The following is an 18,305-nucleotide window of genomic DNA, read 5'->3' on the forward strand; positions in this document are numbered from 1 at the left end:
CCATGAGTCATAGCGTGACGATCATCAAATACTCGAAGAGTGAAACCAGGGACATCTAGGCTCGTCATAAGGTGTACGGTCGAACTGGGGTGTTGTGTGCATGTTTCGGAAGCACAACATTCACACAAAACGAAAGCGAAGTTCCGACCAGAAGTATCTGTGCGGCTGTGTACAATAGATGCCTTCAGCACTGCACCGGACTATGGTACCAAAGGATTTCGACCGTGTTGAATAATGCGCTAATAATCACGGTCAACTTTTGGACGATCGGAGTGTGTGGTTTTTTCGATCGACCTTTTCTAACGCGTCATTCCTTCCTGAAGGCGATATCTCTGCTTCTATAAATGAATATGCTGGTCACCCTTACACTGTCACAGAAAGCAGTACGGCTTTGCTTTCAGGACGTCTCGTCTTACAATTTGCCGTAGTACGGATACTGGCTGTTCATCGGGCTGCCCCGCGTTCACCTTCCTTGCATGATTGGACCTTAAGGAGCTGATACCTGCCAGGAAGTACGGATACTGGCTGTTCATCGGGCTGCCCCGCGTTCACCTTCCTTGCATGATTGGACCTTAAGGAGCTGATATCCTGCCAGTATAATCCGCCGGGGTCATCGCGGCACGACCACCACGGCGAAGTGATATCCGTAGGTCGTGATGGGTAGATTCACTTCTCCATCTTGGTCGCTTTCGTCAGGCGGCTTCCTGTGCGATGTGGATTGGATTTCCCAAACTGTCGCATTACTCAACTCTCAAATATATGGGTGTACGGCGAACCTCACTTATCGCTCTATTTTTAACTTCCTCGGGCGGTGGGACTCCTATGAAAGAAGGTTGCATCAACGTTCGGATTACCTATGTGTGGGTGGATGGGTAAACCGAGTAGTCCACATATAGGTTAGTCGCTTGGGTATATTGACGTGCTTTTGACAACGATACCGCTATCATTTTGAGCATGCTAGACAGCAGCAATCAAGGGCCACTTGGTCTAAATAGAATTACTCAGGCTTTGCAGATAAGGTGTCACGATCCCAGTGGCCTTCAAGTCTAGAGTACAGGTACTTGTGTGGTGTGACGGTTCCATAGCGACATCTTCGTCCTGTAGGCTTCTCTATCTCTACGGATTTTCGGGAAGCAATTATTTTTCATCACGAGAGGGCCTTCATCAGTTTGCTTCGGATTAACTTCCTCGGATTATATTGATCAACGTGCCACCCTGCGCTTTTGCCCGTGGAAGTTCGATACTAACATTTTTGTACTCTTGTTTTTAGATCCCCGAGTCCCATTGTACGTACAACAAAATCCGGTTTTTCTGCAAACTTCTACCAAAGGATTTCCACAGTCCTCGAGGAGAAAGTTTTCCCTCCATCCTTCCGAGCACTGTTGTCTGTGGTTACCTTTCTACCGTTGTTTTACTGGTTCAATTTGTGGGTGTTCACATCCACTTCGTCGCAGGGATCCAACGCTGATGCCAAAGCTCCCTATACTCTCTGGGGTCCAGCATATCGCTTCGCCGGCGTTTTCTGGCCAGTCGATTGGCGCGTTTATTTTGACTACCGCTGCCATGCATTTGTACTTATTTATTTGTTCCTGCACTTCTTGATGGCTCGTTTTATTCCTTTTGGCAATCGATGGAACTACAACACCGAGGCGCGTCGGGCGGGTTACAAAGCAAATGGTAAGTTGATAACAGGACCGCTAATCGAACTGCGTCGACAACGAATTTTTTGGCCTAATGACGTTACTTCTCGCCTCTAAGTCTTCCGTTCAGCTGTAACATCCTTTCGGTGGCTAGCTGCCCGAGGGAAGGACGAGAGCTCGTTTCCCGCCAATTTGCCCAGACGTTGACAGAAGTCGAGATTGGTACCGAGATCTGCAGTCAATACAATGTGTCACCACAGCAACCATCCTAAAGTGGCCGATCCTACCAAATCCTCATTGTCATCATTTTATGAGTTCTTAATTTTCGGACTTCTGCTAGGACAAATTTTTCCTGCGTTGCCAGCTACATTTTCTATGAAAGCTGGATGAACATGCATTCCGTAAGCTATATTCCAATCCCCACTATCACGGACCCTGTGCCACATGCGTTCTTAACTGTCCTGCAGCCCGATAGCCGCTGTAGCGTGAACTTGGGCTATTTCACCGCAGGAATCTCGCCAAACTTCTCTGTAACATTATACGTCGACAGATTTTCTTTACTAGTAGAGTGGTTTGCGGTAGTAGCAAGTCGTATGGCATAAATACCCTCCTCTTGAGGCGCTTCTTTTAGGGCTTTGTGTTGCTGACATTCAGCTGTTAACAACCCTGAATACAAACCGGACTTGGTTTTGTCTTTCGAAAGGATAGGTTGAGTTTCCAACAAATACTCATTTGCATATTAATTTGGTTTCCACGGAAGACTCAGCTGAATGTCATAAACGAGAGGTTCAACTGTAGTCTCTCGGGAAAATCAGATTGATATGCAATGATTGTATATGTCGAAATCTGTCCGATTTTAACATGAAATTGACGGAAACTCGAGGACTACGTTTACCTGGTGAGTCGCCAGCAAAAGTGTGAAACTGGTGAGTTGTCGAAAGGTTTTCAGCAACTTTGTGGACGGTTTCTGACATGGTGCGTTGTTCTCCCTGCATCAGCTTCGACAGTCTTACATCAGTGTTCCACACTGATGCTTCGCTGTCGTACATCCATGCTTTACTTGAAAGTCTTATGGTGCAGAAAAGAATAAAGGCGGATAGGGAAATGACATAGTGCTAGCTTACTACTACTACTCATTCCGAGGTGCCTACACCTCCAGGCACTCGTTCAGGCAATCTGAATAGAAACTGACACCGATAAGCAGCCATATCTTGCAACGTCTCTAACCAGGTGCAATGGAGAACACGCGGTTCCCACTCTGGAAGGCGATTAGCCCCGAAGCGCCCAAACGCTCGTAATCTCTTTCATACCTTTCTTCCTGACGATCATTGTTTCACAATTCCCACAGGTTTGGTCCATTTCATGTTGTTTGGCGCAATCTACGCTGTGGCACAATTCGGACAATTGCCGCAGCTGAGCAGCGTGAAACCTAGTATGATGATTCCAAAATACTGGCTGGGTTTGTTGGCTGCCATGGGCAACATCGCTACCGTCGCCGCATGTGTGATCCTTGCTGTATCACGCCGTTTGCCGCGTTCTCAGTGTTCGTCGGAGGGTAATACAGGTGAGTTACTTGAAGTGCTTCAGGTGCGGTCTTCGTTTTGCCGTTACCAGTAGCTTATGATCTGTTGGTCCGTTCGCTGAGCTTGGCAACTGGATTGAAAGCGTTTCAGCAGCAATCGCAGTGATATTGTCAATACAGTGTTTATGTAGTTTATATATAGTTTCTAATAACTCTAAAGTCACCTCGATTGGTGATGAAACGTTTGCCATCCAACTGCCAAGCTCAGCGAGCGGACCAACAACCAAGCTGCGCATCCGGGCAACCCATATTCCGCAACATAACCAGCTTATAATCTGCTGGGCATATTCACATGTTTGCGGTAATTGGTTGGGGCATCCTTGGGTCCGGTTATTATTTTTTGTTTTGTACGAGCCAGAGGCGGTCAAACAATGTAAACGCCATTACCAGCAAATTCAGCTGCGCTGGTCATTGCCTTCTTCCTGGATGGGGACCCCGAAACGGGCCACATTAATGGTTGGAGACATCGTCAGGCATAGTCCAGTCGCGCCCTCAGTGGAGCTCGTGCATCCAAGCTATTGCTTCAATGGCATAGCTCCCTTCCCAATCCCCCCACCTGACAGTGCTGTATTTACATACGGATTTATCAGCTCCCGCCTCCAATGCGCAGCTATCTACCCCGCCTCCCCGAATTATCGGTGAACGAAACTGCGGCAGCGAAAACCACTACGACAAGTACGCGGTTATCGCAGCTGACGATGATGATGATGATGAAGTGATTGGCTTGTTGATAACTATGCCGAATCCATCGCAGTTAATTGGTTAATCGCACAATCATCTGTTTCTCCCTCAGACTCCCCTCACCTATAGCATTTCATACCACAAATGGAATAACTATGTCGTTCAATTCTTTACTCACTTATTTTCACCAGGTAATCTTGTGGTTGACTTTTGGTTTGGCCGTCCGCTGCGACCACGTTGGTTCGGTTTGGATTGGAAAATGGTCGTTCATCGCCCAGCAGCAATCGGCTTATTGCTCGCGGAAGTTACTTTTCTGTGTGCACAATGGGAACGATATGGGCGCATCAGTCCGGCTTTGGCCGTCCTGGTTGCTTTGCATTCCATCTGGCTGGTGGATGCCGTTTCTGTTGAGGTAGGCGCTTAGTGTTGGATTTCCCCGTCCGCTTCGATTTTACAAGGCGAATGGGACGGTTTTTATATGCCAATACTGAGGCGTCCTGTGTTATATCTGCTCATGATCTGAAGCGTGCTCTGGTCACGTGTAATCACACATCTGCAACTGGACTGATAAAACACATAGTGCTGTGTTCGTGGTTCAAACCCCTTCTTCTGCATCTCGACTTTCCCTCTCTATGCGTGGGAAACCTGGCGGTATCCCAGTTGTGCTTCTTTAGTGGCGCGCGGCAGCTAGGTACCGAAAGGGTGCTACAGCTGAACGATTATAATACTATGTAAGATCATCGTCCATCCATGCTTGTTCGCGGATCATACCTTAAACACCAGTATAACATACCCCTATAGCATGAGGTTTTATCTGAAAGCGCTGACCTGGCTTATGCAGACATCCCCGTTATTGTGACTGGCAGCTCAATCTACCACAACAGTGTGGTGGTCGACGAGTTATTATATCTATTCGTAATTTATTACCTAATCTCGGCCGGATCCTCTCAAGATGGAGCTCCAGCTGAACCACCAAGCGTGCACACGACCAAAAACAGGTCAAAAATCCGTGTAAAGGACGTCGCATCTAAATTGTCTAACGACAACACTGAAAACTCGGGCGCCTTCTGGAAGCGTTATTGGCAACCGGCATTGGGTGGGTACTGGAGGGTGACTGGCTGTTAAATCCACACCAGTCAGAACCCGCCCCATCCGATCTTTTGGTCAACCACTTGCGAGTTAGGCTTATTAGTCGTTACAGCATTCCGCCTAAGACAGTCTCAGCACAAACCTTGCACATCATAGAGATACTGAAGGTTCTTCTGAACTCGGGAAGTTCCACTAGTTCTCCACCGATGTATTGTAACCCCAAAGGTATTAATCATTCTCATCAGACATCAAACGCTGTAATGAAAGGGCCATTTGTAGTGCGCAATGTGTTGCATGTTGCGCGTGTCATGATCCCTGCAGATACACGGTCCGCTTTTGTCTTCGGTGTCCTCCGATCGGAGCATTTTAGGCTAACACCGGGCAACTTGCGAATGTCCTTTTTGGTGCAAAGAACACCCAGCACCATCAACCGTGATGGATTAATTATTTTCTACGTTTTTCGACACGCGTTCTGCTGTTCGTTCGCCTGTAATACTTTCTCGGTGTCTAGTCACTGTAGCAATAGACTTTTTACCTCCAGTTGTAGCCGGACTGAATGGATTTGTATCCACCCCGTGATGTTCGTGTTGGCCTTTATTTTTTCCCCTTTTTGGTTGTAGCGCAGTCAACCACCGAAGCCAGCGTCAGCGCAGCTATCTTTGGTGAGACTGTCGTCAGTGACGTGGTTAACCAGCTGTTTCTGGTCATTAGGACCACAATGGACGCTGGTCAGCGTATATTCGCTGTGAGAAGGTAACGTTAGTAATAAAAACGCCCCTAAGTCGACACCGGTGTACCTAACATGTACTCCCTGCGGATTTTACTCAACTGGCAAGTAAAAGCCGAGTGTTAAGAACCATTCGCCTGTCTTCTGCAGACTTATATACACCGAGTGTGTTTGCGGTCCATCGATTAAGCTGTTTACCTGTTCACGGAGCCCAGCAGCTAGGTGACAAACGCTTCATCACCATTCAAACTGTCAGCAGTGTGTTGATAATGTCAGATGCGCTCGTACTCTGCAGTGCTTGTGTTGTTTCTATACATTTGGTTTTTTGTGTTTCGTCGTTTGTCATGCGTTTTCCGCTCTTCGATCATTTTTTCCAGTAAAATGGTTCTGTTTTTTGTTTTGTCATCAACAGCACACATTGGCCACCTCTTTCGAGGTCCTTCATCATGGGTTAGGATATCGCTCGCTTGGAGGAGCGCTGCTGTTCCCTTTCCTGTACGGCTTACCTGCAGCCTACTTGTCATCGAAACCCGATGTTGGGCGCTTATTTACACCTACCGGTGATCCGGTCTATCATCATTGGATTTTAACTGCATGTGCCGTCGTTCTTTTCTTCGTGGGTTATTGGATCTATCGATCGTCCAACAACCAGAAGAATCTCTTCCGCAACCAGCCTAATCACCCATCTTTTGCTGGTACGTTCTGTTACCCGTCATTGACGTCCCATCTATTTTCCCCTGTGGTTTCACACAAGCTACGATCTCACCAGAGTTTTTTTTTTGATTTGTTGGCTTTGTTGGCCATGTTTAGTGTCCGTCTGACTTCACTGATAACTCTGAACCCTTCGAACCCTCCGGTCTACTTATCTACCTTTAATGTTCGCACCCCGAAACAAGCGGCTCTTGCTCGCATGCCAAATTCCCAGTGGTGTGTTACGTCTAGGTGATGAGGGGCTTTTTGTCTACGAGTGTTCCAGTGTAACCTGGTCACAGTTCCCGTTCCTTATTCTCCTCTTCTATCTTATTTACTTGCATTTTGGTGATTGTCTTACCCACAGATGTGAGCAAAATCTCTGGTCCACATACGCAACGTCTTCTTGCTGGTGGCTGGTGGGGTGTTTTGAGGCATCCCAATTACCTCGGGGACCTTTTGATGGCATATGCGGCCTCGCTTCCTTCCGGTAGGTACTAATTGTTTTATTTGCGTTCACTGTCAAATGCCGGAATATCGCACAACTTCCCTTCTCGGTCCAGCTTTGTTAATTTCGTCACAAGGAATCGTGGATCTTTGTTTAAAAGATGAAACGGGGCATCTAGCCTATGCACTTGATATTTTGGCAATTGGTTGCCGTTCCACGATATGCTAGAAACGTCTCATTGTTTTAGCATAAATCATGTACATTTAGGGGGAGGGCGAGATGGCTCAAGTGGTTAGAGCACGAATTTACTGGCCGGAAGGTCCGTGCTTCAAACCCGACCTCTGCCTCTCGACTTTCTCTGTCTAGGCTTGGGCAACCTGGCAGTATCCCAGCCCTCGTGCTTCCTTCGTGTGGCATGACAGCTAGGCACCGGAAGGGTGTTACAGCTGAACGATTTTTCTGTACCTTTGGAGTGCTAGACTTTTTGACCGGTTTTAATGCATCTTGCCAGATGAGGTAATGCTGCTGACACTGATGTGTTCATTATTGGGACGCGAGCAATGTTCACCAACTTACGTCATCCGTGACGTGTTTACGGAACAGCTAAACTTTTTCGTAACAGAGCTTCGTCTGGATCGGACGACCTTGGACGTCTTCGAACGTTTAGCCGCTGGCATTTTGTGGTATGTTAGGTTGACAGCAGCGTTCCCGTAGCACAGTGACGCTCAGGGTAGCGATCCAGGGATCTGACGCATTTGTCTCAACAACTTTCGCTTAATGAAAAGAACCTTTGTACCCTATCCGTTTCTTCGGATTCAGTTAACCCAGTATTGATGCAGAACTATTTACTCTGTTCTGTTGAAACCATCTGTGTGGGCTTGGCGAGCTACCAGTATTACGTGAGGCCTTGATTTTTCACCATTAGGACCCAGCCTCGAAGTTGAGTGAACACTACTTCATCATTTGTCTCTAGGTGATACTGAGCACGGAGAGTTTCATTGATAACTGAATACCGGATAGAAATTTAGGTGTTTTTGCCTGCAACAATTCAGTCTGAATCACCTAGTGGTATGATAATTCCAACCGGAGAATTTATGGAAGGGCGTTCGCTTCCATAGGTAAGCAAGTACGAGTCCGGTACATTGACTCTCGGGGAATGCTTGTCGCTGTCTGCGTTTCGTTGGAGATGCTGTGTATGTCAGACTGTCTGAACGCTTAGATTTGTGCAGGTTGTTCTCCAGGCTTTGAGCAGAAGGATTTCAATAAACACACGTCATAAGGTTACGGAGAACTCCTTGGCACCCCACGACCGGTTCCGGCCTTCTTGGGGCTCGTCAGGAGGTGCAGACCGCGAGTTCCCGTCAATCCTATGTTCCATTTGAACCCCAAATTGCACGAAATTCGCGAAGCATTCATTTGCATACCAACTGTTATTTTTTTTTAAAAGGTAACGGACTGCGTCTCAGCTAAATCTCGTTTATGATTGCCTGTTGGTACGGCAGTGATACCTCACGATCAACGTTGATATGCTTGTGTATGCCGATGGTGAAGATGGACCGACCGAAGTCACAACGAAGTAGCAATCAATGCCACTGAATAAGTTTCAACTCGTTTTTTTTTGCAAACCGGTCGGAAGTGTCCAACAATCCAGGCGAGGTCGATATAGTCAAGAATTGATTGAACACACGAGTTAACAACTATGGATGCATTAATGAGAACTTTTCAGCTTTGCCCCTGATCAAGATAACCTAACCCTAGTAAGAGCGACTTCTCACGGAAAGATGGCTCCAATTGTACTAATAGGTATTCGCTCTAAAGAGAGATCACCGCCCTGTTGTGGATATTAGGGCACAGTTTCCAATGGTCAGTCACATCTGTTAATAAGAGCTCTCGTTGTAGGTTGTCTTTTGAGCACTGACGAGTAATTTCGCAATATTTCAACTGTGGTGCATTCCGCTTCTTGGGCTTTCAACAGTCCCTCTAAGTTTTTGTCCTGTCGCGCCGTTAGTGTGTCCAAAATTAGAGCCGCCCTTTTTCATTAGACTTATATTTAAAAGATCAACATGACAAGTCAACGGTCATGAATTCCATCCCAAGAAGTTCGGTGGGTGCGAATGCAGGCAAGCTGCGTTTTGTTTGTCTTACATCGTTTACTCACTGCAGTCCCATCAAATACGATGGTCTTTCAGCTGTAAACATTTCGGTGCCTTGCTGCCATGCTTTCCGAAGGAAGCACGACGGCTGCGATACAGTGAATTCGCGCTCCAACCGCTGAGTTATCTCGCCCCATCAACTACGGGTTGAGTGAACTTTTTTCGTGCATTTCAGATATACATTGATGTATCCTTGTATTCCCTGGCACAGTTTTCCTGTTGTGACAGTTGATTTCCTATTTTTTTTATTTCTAACCAAAGGCTTCTCTTCGGCAATGCCGTGGATCTATCCACTTATTCTGACGATTTTTCTGTTGCGTCGCATACATCAAACGGAGCGATTCAATGAAGACAAGCACGGAATCAGCTGGACCATGTACAAGAAGCTAGTCCCCTACAAACTTGTTCCCAGAATATTTTAACAATCATAAATGTTTCTCCCTTCACAATCCTCCCTTAATGTCCATATCCCTTTTGAATCCTCCTTACCTGTGCTTGTGTGTGTGTGTATACAATCTCCTGAGACTTTTTACTGCCCGTATTTTTCTATCCGCATTTAATTTTAGTCATATTCAAATACTGTCAGGGCTTTTTGTAGGTACCACTTGCGAACATTGAAGCGTTGTGTATGATACCTGTTTTCTTGCCGTCACTCGTCCCGTTTTTCAATGTCTACTCTCTTGCTGCTCAACATTGCTACCCTTCTCGGTCCTCGGTGACTCCGTTGTACAGTTCCCTCCAAACGTTGAACGATCGAATGTATCATTCGACTTTGTCCATGTCATTTGTAACTCATTTAGTATGTGTATAAACCTTTCTGTCCTCAATTGGCAGCCAATACATACAGTGTAAAATGTACACCATCCTTTGCTTCGGTGGATTGTTTGAGTTTTATCGGACGGGTTGGTGTCTCGTTTTGTATCATTGGGTGCTGTATTGTGGCACGTGCAAATGAATGAATAGATTGGTTTATTATGGGCTTATATGACGGGAATGTCTAGTAACAGTCTGTAGCTCTGGGTGATTTGCACAAGAGCGTGGTGTTTGGCGGAATTCTGGTCACATGCAAGGCGCATTTTCGGTTCACCGCCTGTATAGTTCATACGATATCTTATAGGGATTCTGCTTATAGGTATACTAACACTGAATAACAAAATAAGCGTTCAGCTGTACCACCCTTTTGGTGCCTAGCTGCCATTCCACCCGAGGGCTGGGATACTGTCAGGTTACCCAAGCCTGGAGGGGAGAAGTGGAACCACGAACCTCCTAGTTGGTAAATTCGCTCTCTAACTACTGAGCCAGCCTGCTTTTTGTCTGGCAACCTCCCAGAAGTAACATTGTCCATGAATTGTGGTCATTTTGAGTTCATTGCGTGCGAAGTTTTGCAATGGTCAGTGTCCTCGTTCTTTCCTGAATGAATGTCCACTGGTTCCATGTGGGTCATGGCTAGTTGCTAGTCTCAAAGGACTCTTCGGTTGTCGTTCACCCATTTGCATTAGGTTGAAGGGTGGATCTAGTAATCTGTATCTTTCGTCAGGACGACGTTCTCGGCACAGTCCTTGAATATTGATGTCGAATGTTAGGAACCGTCGTCTTCCATGGCACCCTCCATAATAGGGCTACATCTATGAAACATCATACACGAACCCGCTTTTGCACCCCACAAACACCTTATCCGGTTGCAAATGTTTGTTCATGCAGAAGCACCATCATCGACAGCATGACTTCAGTGTTCAACACCGATGCTTCACTGCCATTGAAGCAAAGTACTCATCACTGGCACTTTCATCGGTGATGCAGTTCCAAAGCGAAAATGACGGAGGGCTGCCCATAGCCGTTGGTGTGTCAGAGGGAAAGGAATTTCGGAAAAAACCGCCCAGGTGTCGCACCCTCCCGGTGCCGGGCTGCCATGCCACCCGGAGGAAGCACGAGGGCTGGGATACTGCCAGGTTGCCCAAGCCTAGACAGGGGAGGTCGAACCACGAACCTTCCAATCAGTTAATTCGTGCTCTAACCACTTGGTCCATCTCGCCCCCCATCCTGGGTACTGTCCGCTCAATACGCCTTTCATGATGGGGCTTGCCTGTGCCCTGTGGTCGGCTAGAAACACTTCAGGATATGGCCAATAGTTGATATCATCGGCGTCTTTGTCAGATTTTTTTCGACAGTTTGAGTGTTTGCCACTTATGGTGCTCGCAGATAGCGAGCACTTGGGCGAGATAGCCCAAGTGGTTAGAGCGCGAATTTACCGACCGGAAGGTCCCTGGTTCGAAGCCGACATTTGGCACTCGACTTCCCCTGTCTAGGCTTGGGCAACCTGGCAGTATCCCAGCCCTCGTGCTTCCTCCGGGTGGCATGGCAGCTAGGCACCGGAAGGGTGCTACAGCTGAGCGATTTTTTTGTTCGCAGAACGGCAGCAGATCATCTCTTACCTTTTCCTGATGAAGTTCTAAGGTTCTAAGAGTCCGGGGATACATGTGGTTGGACTTTGCTACTTGTGGTGTATGGTTCAAAAGAGCGACAAACCCGGTCCAGCTCAAGGAGGTACCCCTACTCGGGTACCTGATATTATTAGTAGTGGTATTAGTATTGTTGTCCAAATACAGCACAGCTGTACAGTCAGATGGAGTAGTCTAACTCCTGGAACCGCAACCTACGATCGTCTTCTGCTACAATTTCTTGGAGTTATGGACGAGTGACGCTAATTCTCTTTTTAGACATTCCATAGTTTGCTCTGGCAACTTCCATTGTCTGACCCCGATGGAAAACAGTCAAAATGAAAGTAGACTTCTATCACCCCGTCCCCGCTGTAAATGTCTCAATCTTTCAAAAAAGAATTGAACGCTGGATGAGAGCCCACAGACCGCTTAGTGGAGGATTCGAGGCATGGTGCTCAGTCTAATATTTCGCATCCCAGTATGGACAGTTAAGCTCGTTTCCTTGGCTACAAACTATGCGTCATAATACGCTTTTTCAACTCGCTATTGCTTCGCTCATGGATGGTGCGGTGGATTGAAAAAACAGCCCAAGGTGTGAGACTATTGACTGGAAGGTCAACCAGCTTTCTGGTTCCTACTGTCTAAGTTTGCACAACTGACATTATCTCACTCTTGCCATCCCTTCGCTGTACGACAGCTGTGTACCCAGGGGGGACAGCTGTATCACTATTTTGGTTACGAACCGAAGCCTCTCTTCGTCACCTCGAAACTCCACACAAGGAATACTTTGAACTGATGGGTAGCGGGAGTGCCCGCTGTTGGTGATTCTTATAAAGACGGCGCGCTGTTGTTGGCACTGTTGCTTGTTCTATTCATCGTATGCTGCGTATGTCGCGCAGTAAATCTCATGAAATTACGACTCGGTGTCAATCGGCTACTCGAACATCTGCTCTCTGTATTCTGTCCTCCGTTAACGAAATTTCACTTAAATCTATCATCGTCTCGACAAATGATTTATGGGACTCACCGTCCAGTGTGTTGCTAGCATGAAACCCATCAGTGTGTAAAACGCGAACTCACATAGTCAAAGGGCCCGATATTTATCCCTGTGCATGACAAAGGGGTACTCGGTGCGGATCATGCCAATGAGACTTCCAAATGATTTAATAAATATGCTGACAATTACGGATCGATAGTCCGTATTGGGAGCACGCTACGTCCACACTCCTCGCTCGTATTTTAACACGCACCACCCTAGTTCGACCAGAGTTCCTTTGTTAAATGTTTCGACAGTTCCAGAGGGTTCTTTGGACACTGTGACGTACTGCGGTACTCCTTTATCCTCGTTCACAGGCTTTAGAACTTACAGTGTTCCCCCATCATGCGTGACTAAGTGGATTGTTTGGTAGGCGACGAATTCAAAGCGTTACACACTGACCATTCATATCTGGCCGTTAACCAGCCTCCCGGCGGGACTTCGGACGACTAATTTTTGTACGTCCTCCTAAGCAGCACCTCAGTAAATGATTGAATGATGCCCATCGGTCATAACTGAACCACCTGAGCAATGAGACCTCGTACTGCTAGTAATCGCGCTACGAGGCAGTCTGGGGGTTAAGTCTTACTGTCCTCATTGGTAGGAGCGCGACAGCAATCGGGTGTTTCCACCAGGCGACCAGCATGTCCATATTCTAGGAAGCAGTAATGCTACCTTCTGAGGAAGGACGGGTTAGAAGGGTCGACCCTAAAACCCGCTCTCTCCGGTCGCCAAACGGTTGATCGTCGGAACATTATTCAATATAGCCTAAGTGCTTTCAAAGTCAAAGAATCCGGTGCTGCTCAAAAGGCACCTGCTGAGTGCAGCCGCCTCAGGAATGACACAGTAATTCCTTACTCTCTGCGCCGACGGGTCGGTACAACTCCTTGCAGCCCAGCAGGTCAAACTGTTGAGTCATCGGCTCCGCGTAGGGTCCCAAAAGATTACCCCACTGTCCGCTGTCAGATTTTTTAATCAAAAGTTATGGACACGTTCCCCCAACAAAACCCTACACCTTCCCTCTGCCTTGTGCGTCAGGCTTTTGAGCCTAAGGCTCAAGGTGAGGTACCTCAACCGAAGACCTTCCTCGGCCTAGACAACCAGGAAGTATCATTTGTCCGCACAGTTCTCTGTCCACCGATGTCCCTTACTACAACACAAGCAAACGTCGCTGGTGATTTGACTGTCAGTTACCTGACCGAAGGGCCTTATGCTCCACACTGCCCGTTAACAATAAACAGAATAACGCCTTTCTAAATCCACGGTATCCTTCCTATAAAGGAGATTTTAACGTCCATAATTAATGTCATATTGGCGAACAGGCTATGCTCGCTGGAGCATTTTACTCCCTTAGAATTGATTTATGCCGTATCTCCGAAACACGCACACAAGACGCAAGCGTGGTTTTCTATATCAGAAAGTCAGGGGCGAACTCGTCTTTCACATTTCTCCCTCCGTGCGTTCGGTGAACAAGAAGCGATGGCTCGTTGACTGTACGGTGCGGGATTTGCACTCGGTCCGAGAACTGAACGTGTTTTGCTGGATAAGATGCCATTAAACAATCGCCTTTGTGCCGTCCCGTTATCCAGCTTAATCAATCAAGATCAACTTCCCTCGGTATAAAAAGCGGTGCCTGTTGGTAGTTTTAGCTTATGGCCCAACGTAAACAGTTCTGATTCTCATGGGTAATTTCTATTCCATTCATCAAGCAAGAAGAACTGAGATTATGAACCTTGCGAGCGATATGAACGCTCAAGTCGGTCGTCTGAGCTCCTTGGAGTCGCATTTGGGCGGTCGATTCGGAGTCAATGCTCGTCACACAGACAACGGAGATCGACTACTCCAGTTGCGTGCTGATCATGAACTGTTTCTGGCCGGTACAAACCTTCAGCATAGATGTTCGCATCGCGTAACCTGGCAGCTACCAACTGCGAATCAACCGTGGACCAAGTTAGATCACATGGCCATCAGCCACTGGCAGAGAGCTACAGTTCAGGGCTGCTGTTCCTTCCAGGGCACATGGTGCGAGCACGCCTGATGGTTCGTTTCCCCTCAGTCCCTCGCAAAGCGGCGGGAAACATGCTAATTCACCAAATTTGAAGAACTACCATAGCTCAACAGTATCGATTTGAGCTAGTCCAGAAGCTCTCCACAGCAAACCAATACTGTACAGGTAGTACGTGGATGAAGCATGCGAAAATATGGAAGGATCTATGCTAGCGACGGGCAGTGATGTCCGCCCAACTTCTCCGATGCGACAAAAGACAATTAGGCAACATCGAGATCGCTGTCCATGATTGATGCCAGAAAATGCTTACCACGAGGGAGTTTTGGGGAGTATGAAATTTGTGAACCAATCATGTTCAGCTGTCCGCATTTTCCGCAGCAAAAATCGAATTTTCCATGCATCATCAAACTGAGCAAAGTCGGTTTGAAACATGTCCTCATATTTCTTGAGTCAACTTTCAAAAGTTCGTCCGGATTTAGCGTCGAGATTGAATTTAGTAATCGAGCTGGCAACAGCATCTGTGGAAGATGACGGAGGCCCAAATGTTTTTGTCGCATTCACCGACATACTGCGTATCACAGATTCAACAAGCCTCATTTGAGATTCTTCGGACTGCTGTTGCTGCTGCAGAATCACTTAAAGTTGCCCTGCCGAAATTGGCACCATGGGTTCGGGCTGTCACCAGTTGTGGTGTCAGTTATTAGGGGCGGCTGGCCTCCGAACGGCATCACCAAACTCCTTGGTTTTCAAAGTATTCTGGCCGTATTGACTGATTCACTCAGCGGTTACGGCCAACCGTTGGACCATGGGATTCTGCGGTTTTTAGGGTCAACCTTTTCCAACCTGTCCTTCAGAGGAGGCAGCATCGCTGCTTCCATAAATATGGATATTCTGGACGCAACTACAACTTTCTCTGGACGTCCCCAGGATTTGTTCCTCTCTGAGCTTCAACAGCCTTTTCGATCCAAACGCTGTTTTCAGTCAACACGATACCCATTTTACACTGTCTCCAAAAGCGCACTCAGATCGCATCTTTCCCTCGGCAAACTTTAATAGGTCTCAGGGGTTCGAATGGGATAAAGTTCTTGTGCAGGATCCAGTGCTTCTATGTAAGTGGCTTTAAACTACCAAAAGCTAAGTACCAAGAATCCTGCGTGGTTTCACATATTGTTTTCCACTGGGGCTACACGTGAAGGTGGAGTGACTGGGCAAGATCTATGAGCTACCCACATTACCGGAGAATGCTCGTATAAAAACATCAATAGAGGAATTCTTAGATACTGTCTTGGGTGTTGGTTGATGTTCGGATCCGAGGTTGTCACTGGATTAAAATACTTATGTTAGAAGGCAACCGCAACAGACGCTCACCATCATCCATACCTACTGAGCCGAGAACGCAATCTGGCCATTGCAGATGCACAACCTTCGTATCTGCGACCGTATCCAAGCCTTTAGCTCGCTTCGTAGGCGTTTCTAAGCTTCGCTTTGTGGAATTTACTATGCCCAAGTCAAGCATGGCTACATCCACCGGATCAGTCCAACACAAGCACTCTGGGGCATCGTTATCAAAACTAGCGATGGAGCATTCGGTCTTCAAGGTATGACGTCATCGACAGCGCAACGTCAGTGTTCAACACCGATACTTCCCTGCCGTACCATGATTGGATTTGGAAGCCTTATTTCGAAGCTACTTAGAGCTAGCCTACCACAATCGTTTCGAATCGCCCAGGCCTCCAGACATTCATTCATGTAATCTGGATATGAGCTGACGAAAAGAATGCTACTGATATCGATTAGCAGCCATAGCTTGCAGCGTAGCCACCCAGATGCAGTAGGGATTACGCGATCGTACTCGGGAAAGCGAGTCGCATTGACTGCGCCCAGACTTTTTTAATCTTCGTACCCCTCTACCAGGTCAAGTGTTGGCCACCTCTCTGCTTCTGCCGCTCTGAATGGGGCACAGAAAATAGCGCTCTCTCTGACAAGCGATGGTTCGGCATGACCAACGCAACTTCTGGTGTTGGACACATTCTTCAACAGAAGGTCCCGTTAAGCAACCGAAAACTCGCTCTCTGATTGTCTCGTTACGGGTTCGCCGACACCGCTGGTTTCAACTGTACGAGACTGCTGATGCTGACTGACGCGCGGTGCACAACAAGGAGTTATCAGCCCTCCAGGATGAGTCCTTTGATAGAATACTAATGATGGGGGTTCTTCAGGGAGATGAAGCAGGATATGCGCGCTACGATAGTGTGGGCGGGGGGCTCACCTGCTGTGTCACGTGGTACGAAACTATTCTGCCAGGTCGCTCTTTGGTACTGTCCGTGACGTTTCGTTTTATATGAAGCTGCTGCGCGTGTTCCATCATCTAACTCGCAAAACCTTTATAAAACTGAATGAGATATTTCGCGCGTATCATACCGACTCCCCAACTATGCAAATGGTAGTTGAGTCCACTATGGAGCAGCTGTAGACTGCTTTTTCGGGGTCTGTTTATGCGGTTGGATATTATCTGATGGCGTTCCTCTTTTCAGTCGTGAGCTGAAGCTGCGCGTGCAGGTTCGACCAAAGGCGCCAAACAAACAACTCTTATACATTGTTTCACCTATGGGGGGGGCGAGATGGCCCAAGTGGTTAGATCGCGAGTTTACTGACCGGAAGGTCCGTGGTTCGAATCCGACCTCCGCCTCTCGACTTCCCCTGTCTAGGCTTGGGCAACCTGGCAGTATCTCGGTCCTCGTGCTTCCTTCGGGTGGCATGGCAGCTAGGCACCGGAAGGGTGCTACAGCTGAACGCTTTCTTTTCACCCACGAAAATCCGCCCAGGCTCTTGTTTTTCTTATCCGACTATATTGATATAGCCCAGCGAGTCGCGTGCCTCAAAATACCGGAACCCATCATCCTACTCAGCAGGTTATCAAAGCTTTGCCTAGCCGTATGCATCTTCTGATGCTTCTCCCAGGGCCCCATAAACGATTTGATTTTAAGTAGCTCTTGAAGTCTGCTATCTCTCGCCCGCCACACTATCTTCCGCAGCGGTTTGGCTCCCCGTCACGAAGAGACTGAACCTTACCGTGTTGTGGTAGTTTGTGTACCTCGGAGACCCATTGAGCTATACTGGAGGGTGTCCACGCGACACTCACAGATTCTCTCATACCAGGTTGGTCCATGGGTAGAGGTCTGACGAACACAGTCTCCTGACCCTCCAGGTTGGGGGTTCTAACATGTATGGCGACGTGTTCCGTAAAAAAATGGTAATGTACTTGCATTTCCAGCCGAACACCGCTCCCTTGCGGTTAGGCTTTTGAGCCAAAGTCTTTGGTTGAGGACCCTAATCGTTCTCCTGTCTAGGTGTGGGCTCCCTGGCAGTATCCCAGCCCACGTACGACAATGAACTGCATATACACAAATACACTCATGCCACATCGGCCGTCGCGTCGTGCCATCAGCCGGGTCGCCTTACTTGTTGCATACAGCAGGGCGGGTAAGCGAAAACATGCTACTGCTGACGCTTCCTTTCTTACATTTTCACGTTTTCCTTCTTTCACCCTCCCCCACCCAAATTCGAATACTTTCTCCGCAGGTCGCAGCTCTAGGACTTACCGTGTTGCTCGCCCTGAATCACACAGCTGCAGCTTCTGCACGTCTGAGTTCGGTTACAATTCTAAACACTTCGAAGTCTGTTTTCAAACCCCGAAAGCCTGTCTACTTAGCCACCTTCAATGTTCGCACACTGAAGCAAGCAGGTCAACAGGTGGCTCTTGCGCGTACGCTGGATTCCCTCTGTATTGATGTATGTTGTCTGTCAGAAACA

At 47.6% G+C, this 18,305-nt stretch overlaps 1 protein-coding gene across 1 annotated transcript in view; it reads left to right on the forward strand.

Annotated features, from left to right (window-relative positions):
* Positions 1-856: 856 nt before the first annotated feature.
* Positions 857-18,305, forward strand: part of T265_10018 (hypothetical protein) — a gene marked incomplete at both ends in the record, with an annotated part of 30,051 nt that continues 12,602 nt past the window's right edge. The window contains 9 exons of the mRNA XM_009176263.1: positions 857-896; positions 1,342-1,677; positions 2,989-3,204; positions 4,095-4,315; positions 6,132-6,414; positions 6,777-6,899; positions 7,369-7,540; positions 15,907-16,090; positions 18,075-18,284. Of these exons, the coding sequence (XP_009174527.1) occupies positions 15,992-16,090; positions 18,075-18,284 (309 nt within the window). The remainder of the gene's footprint in view (positions 897-1,341; positions 1,678-2,988; positions 3,205-4,094; positions 4,316-6,131; positions 6,415-6,776; positions 6,900-7,368; positions 7,541-15,906; positions 16,091-18,074; positions 18,285-18,305) is intronic.

The sequence above is a fragment of the Opisthorchis viverrini genome, assembly GCF_000715545.1.
Source record: "Opisthorchis viverrini unplaced genomic scaffold opera_v5_326, whole genome shotgun sequence".
NCBI lineage: Eukaryota > Metazoa > Platyhelminthes > Trematoda > Opisthorchiida > Opisthorchiidae > Opisthorchis > Opisthorchis viverrini.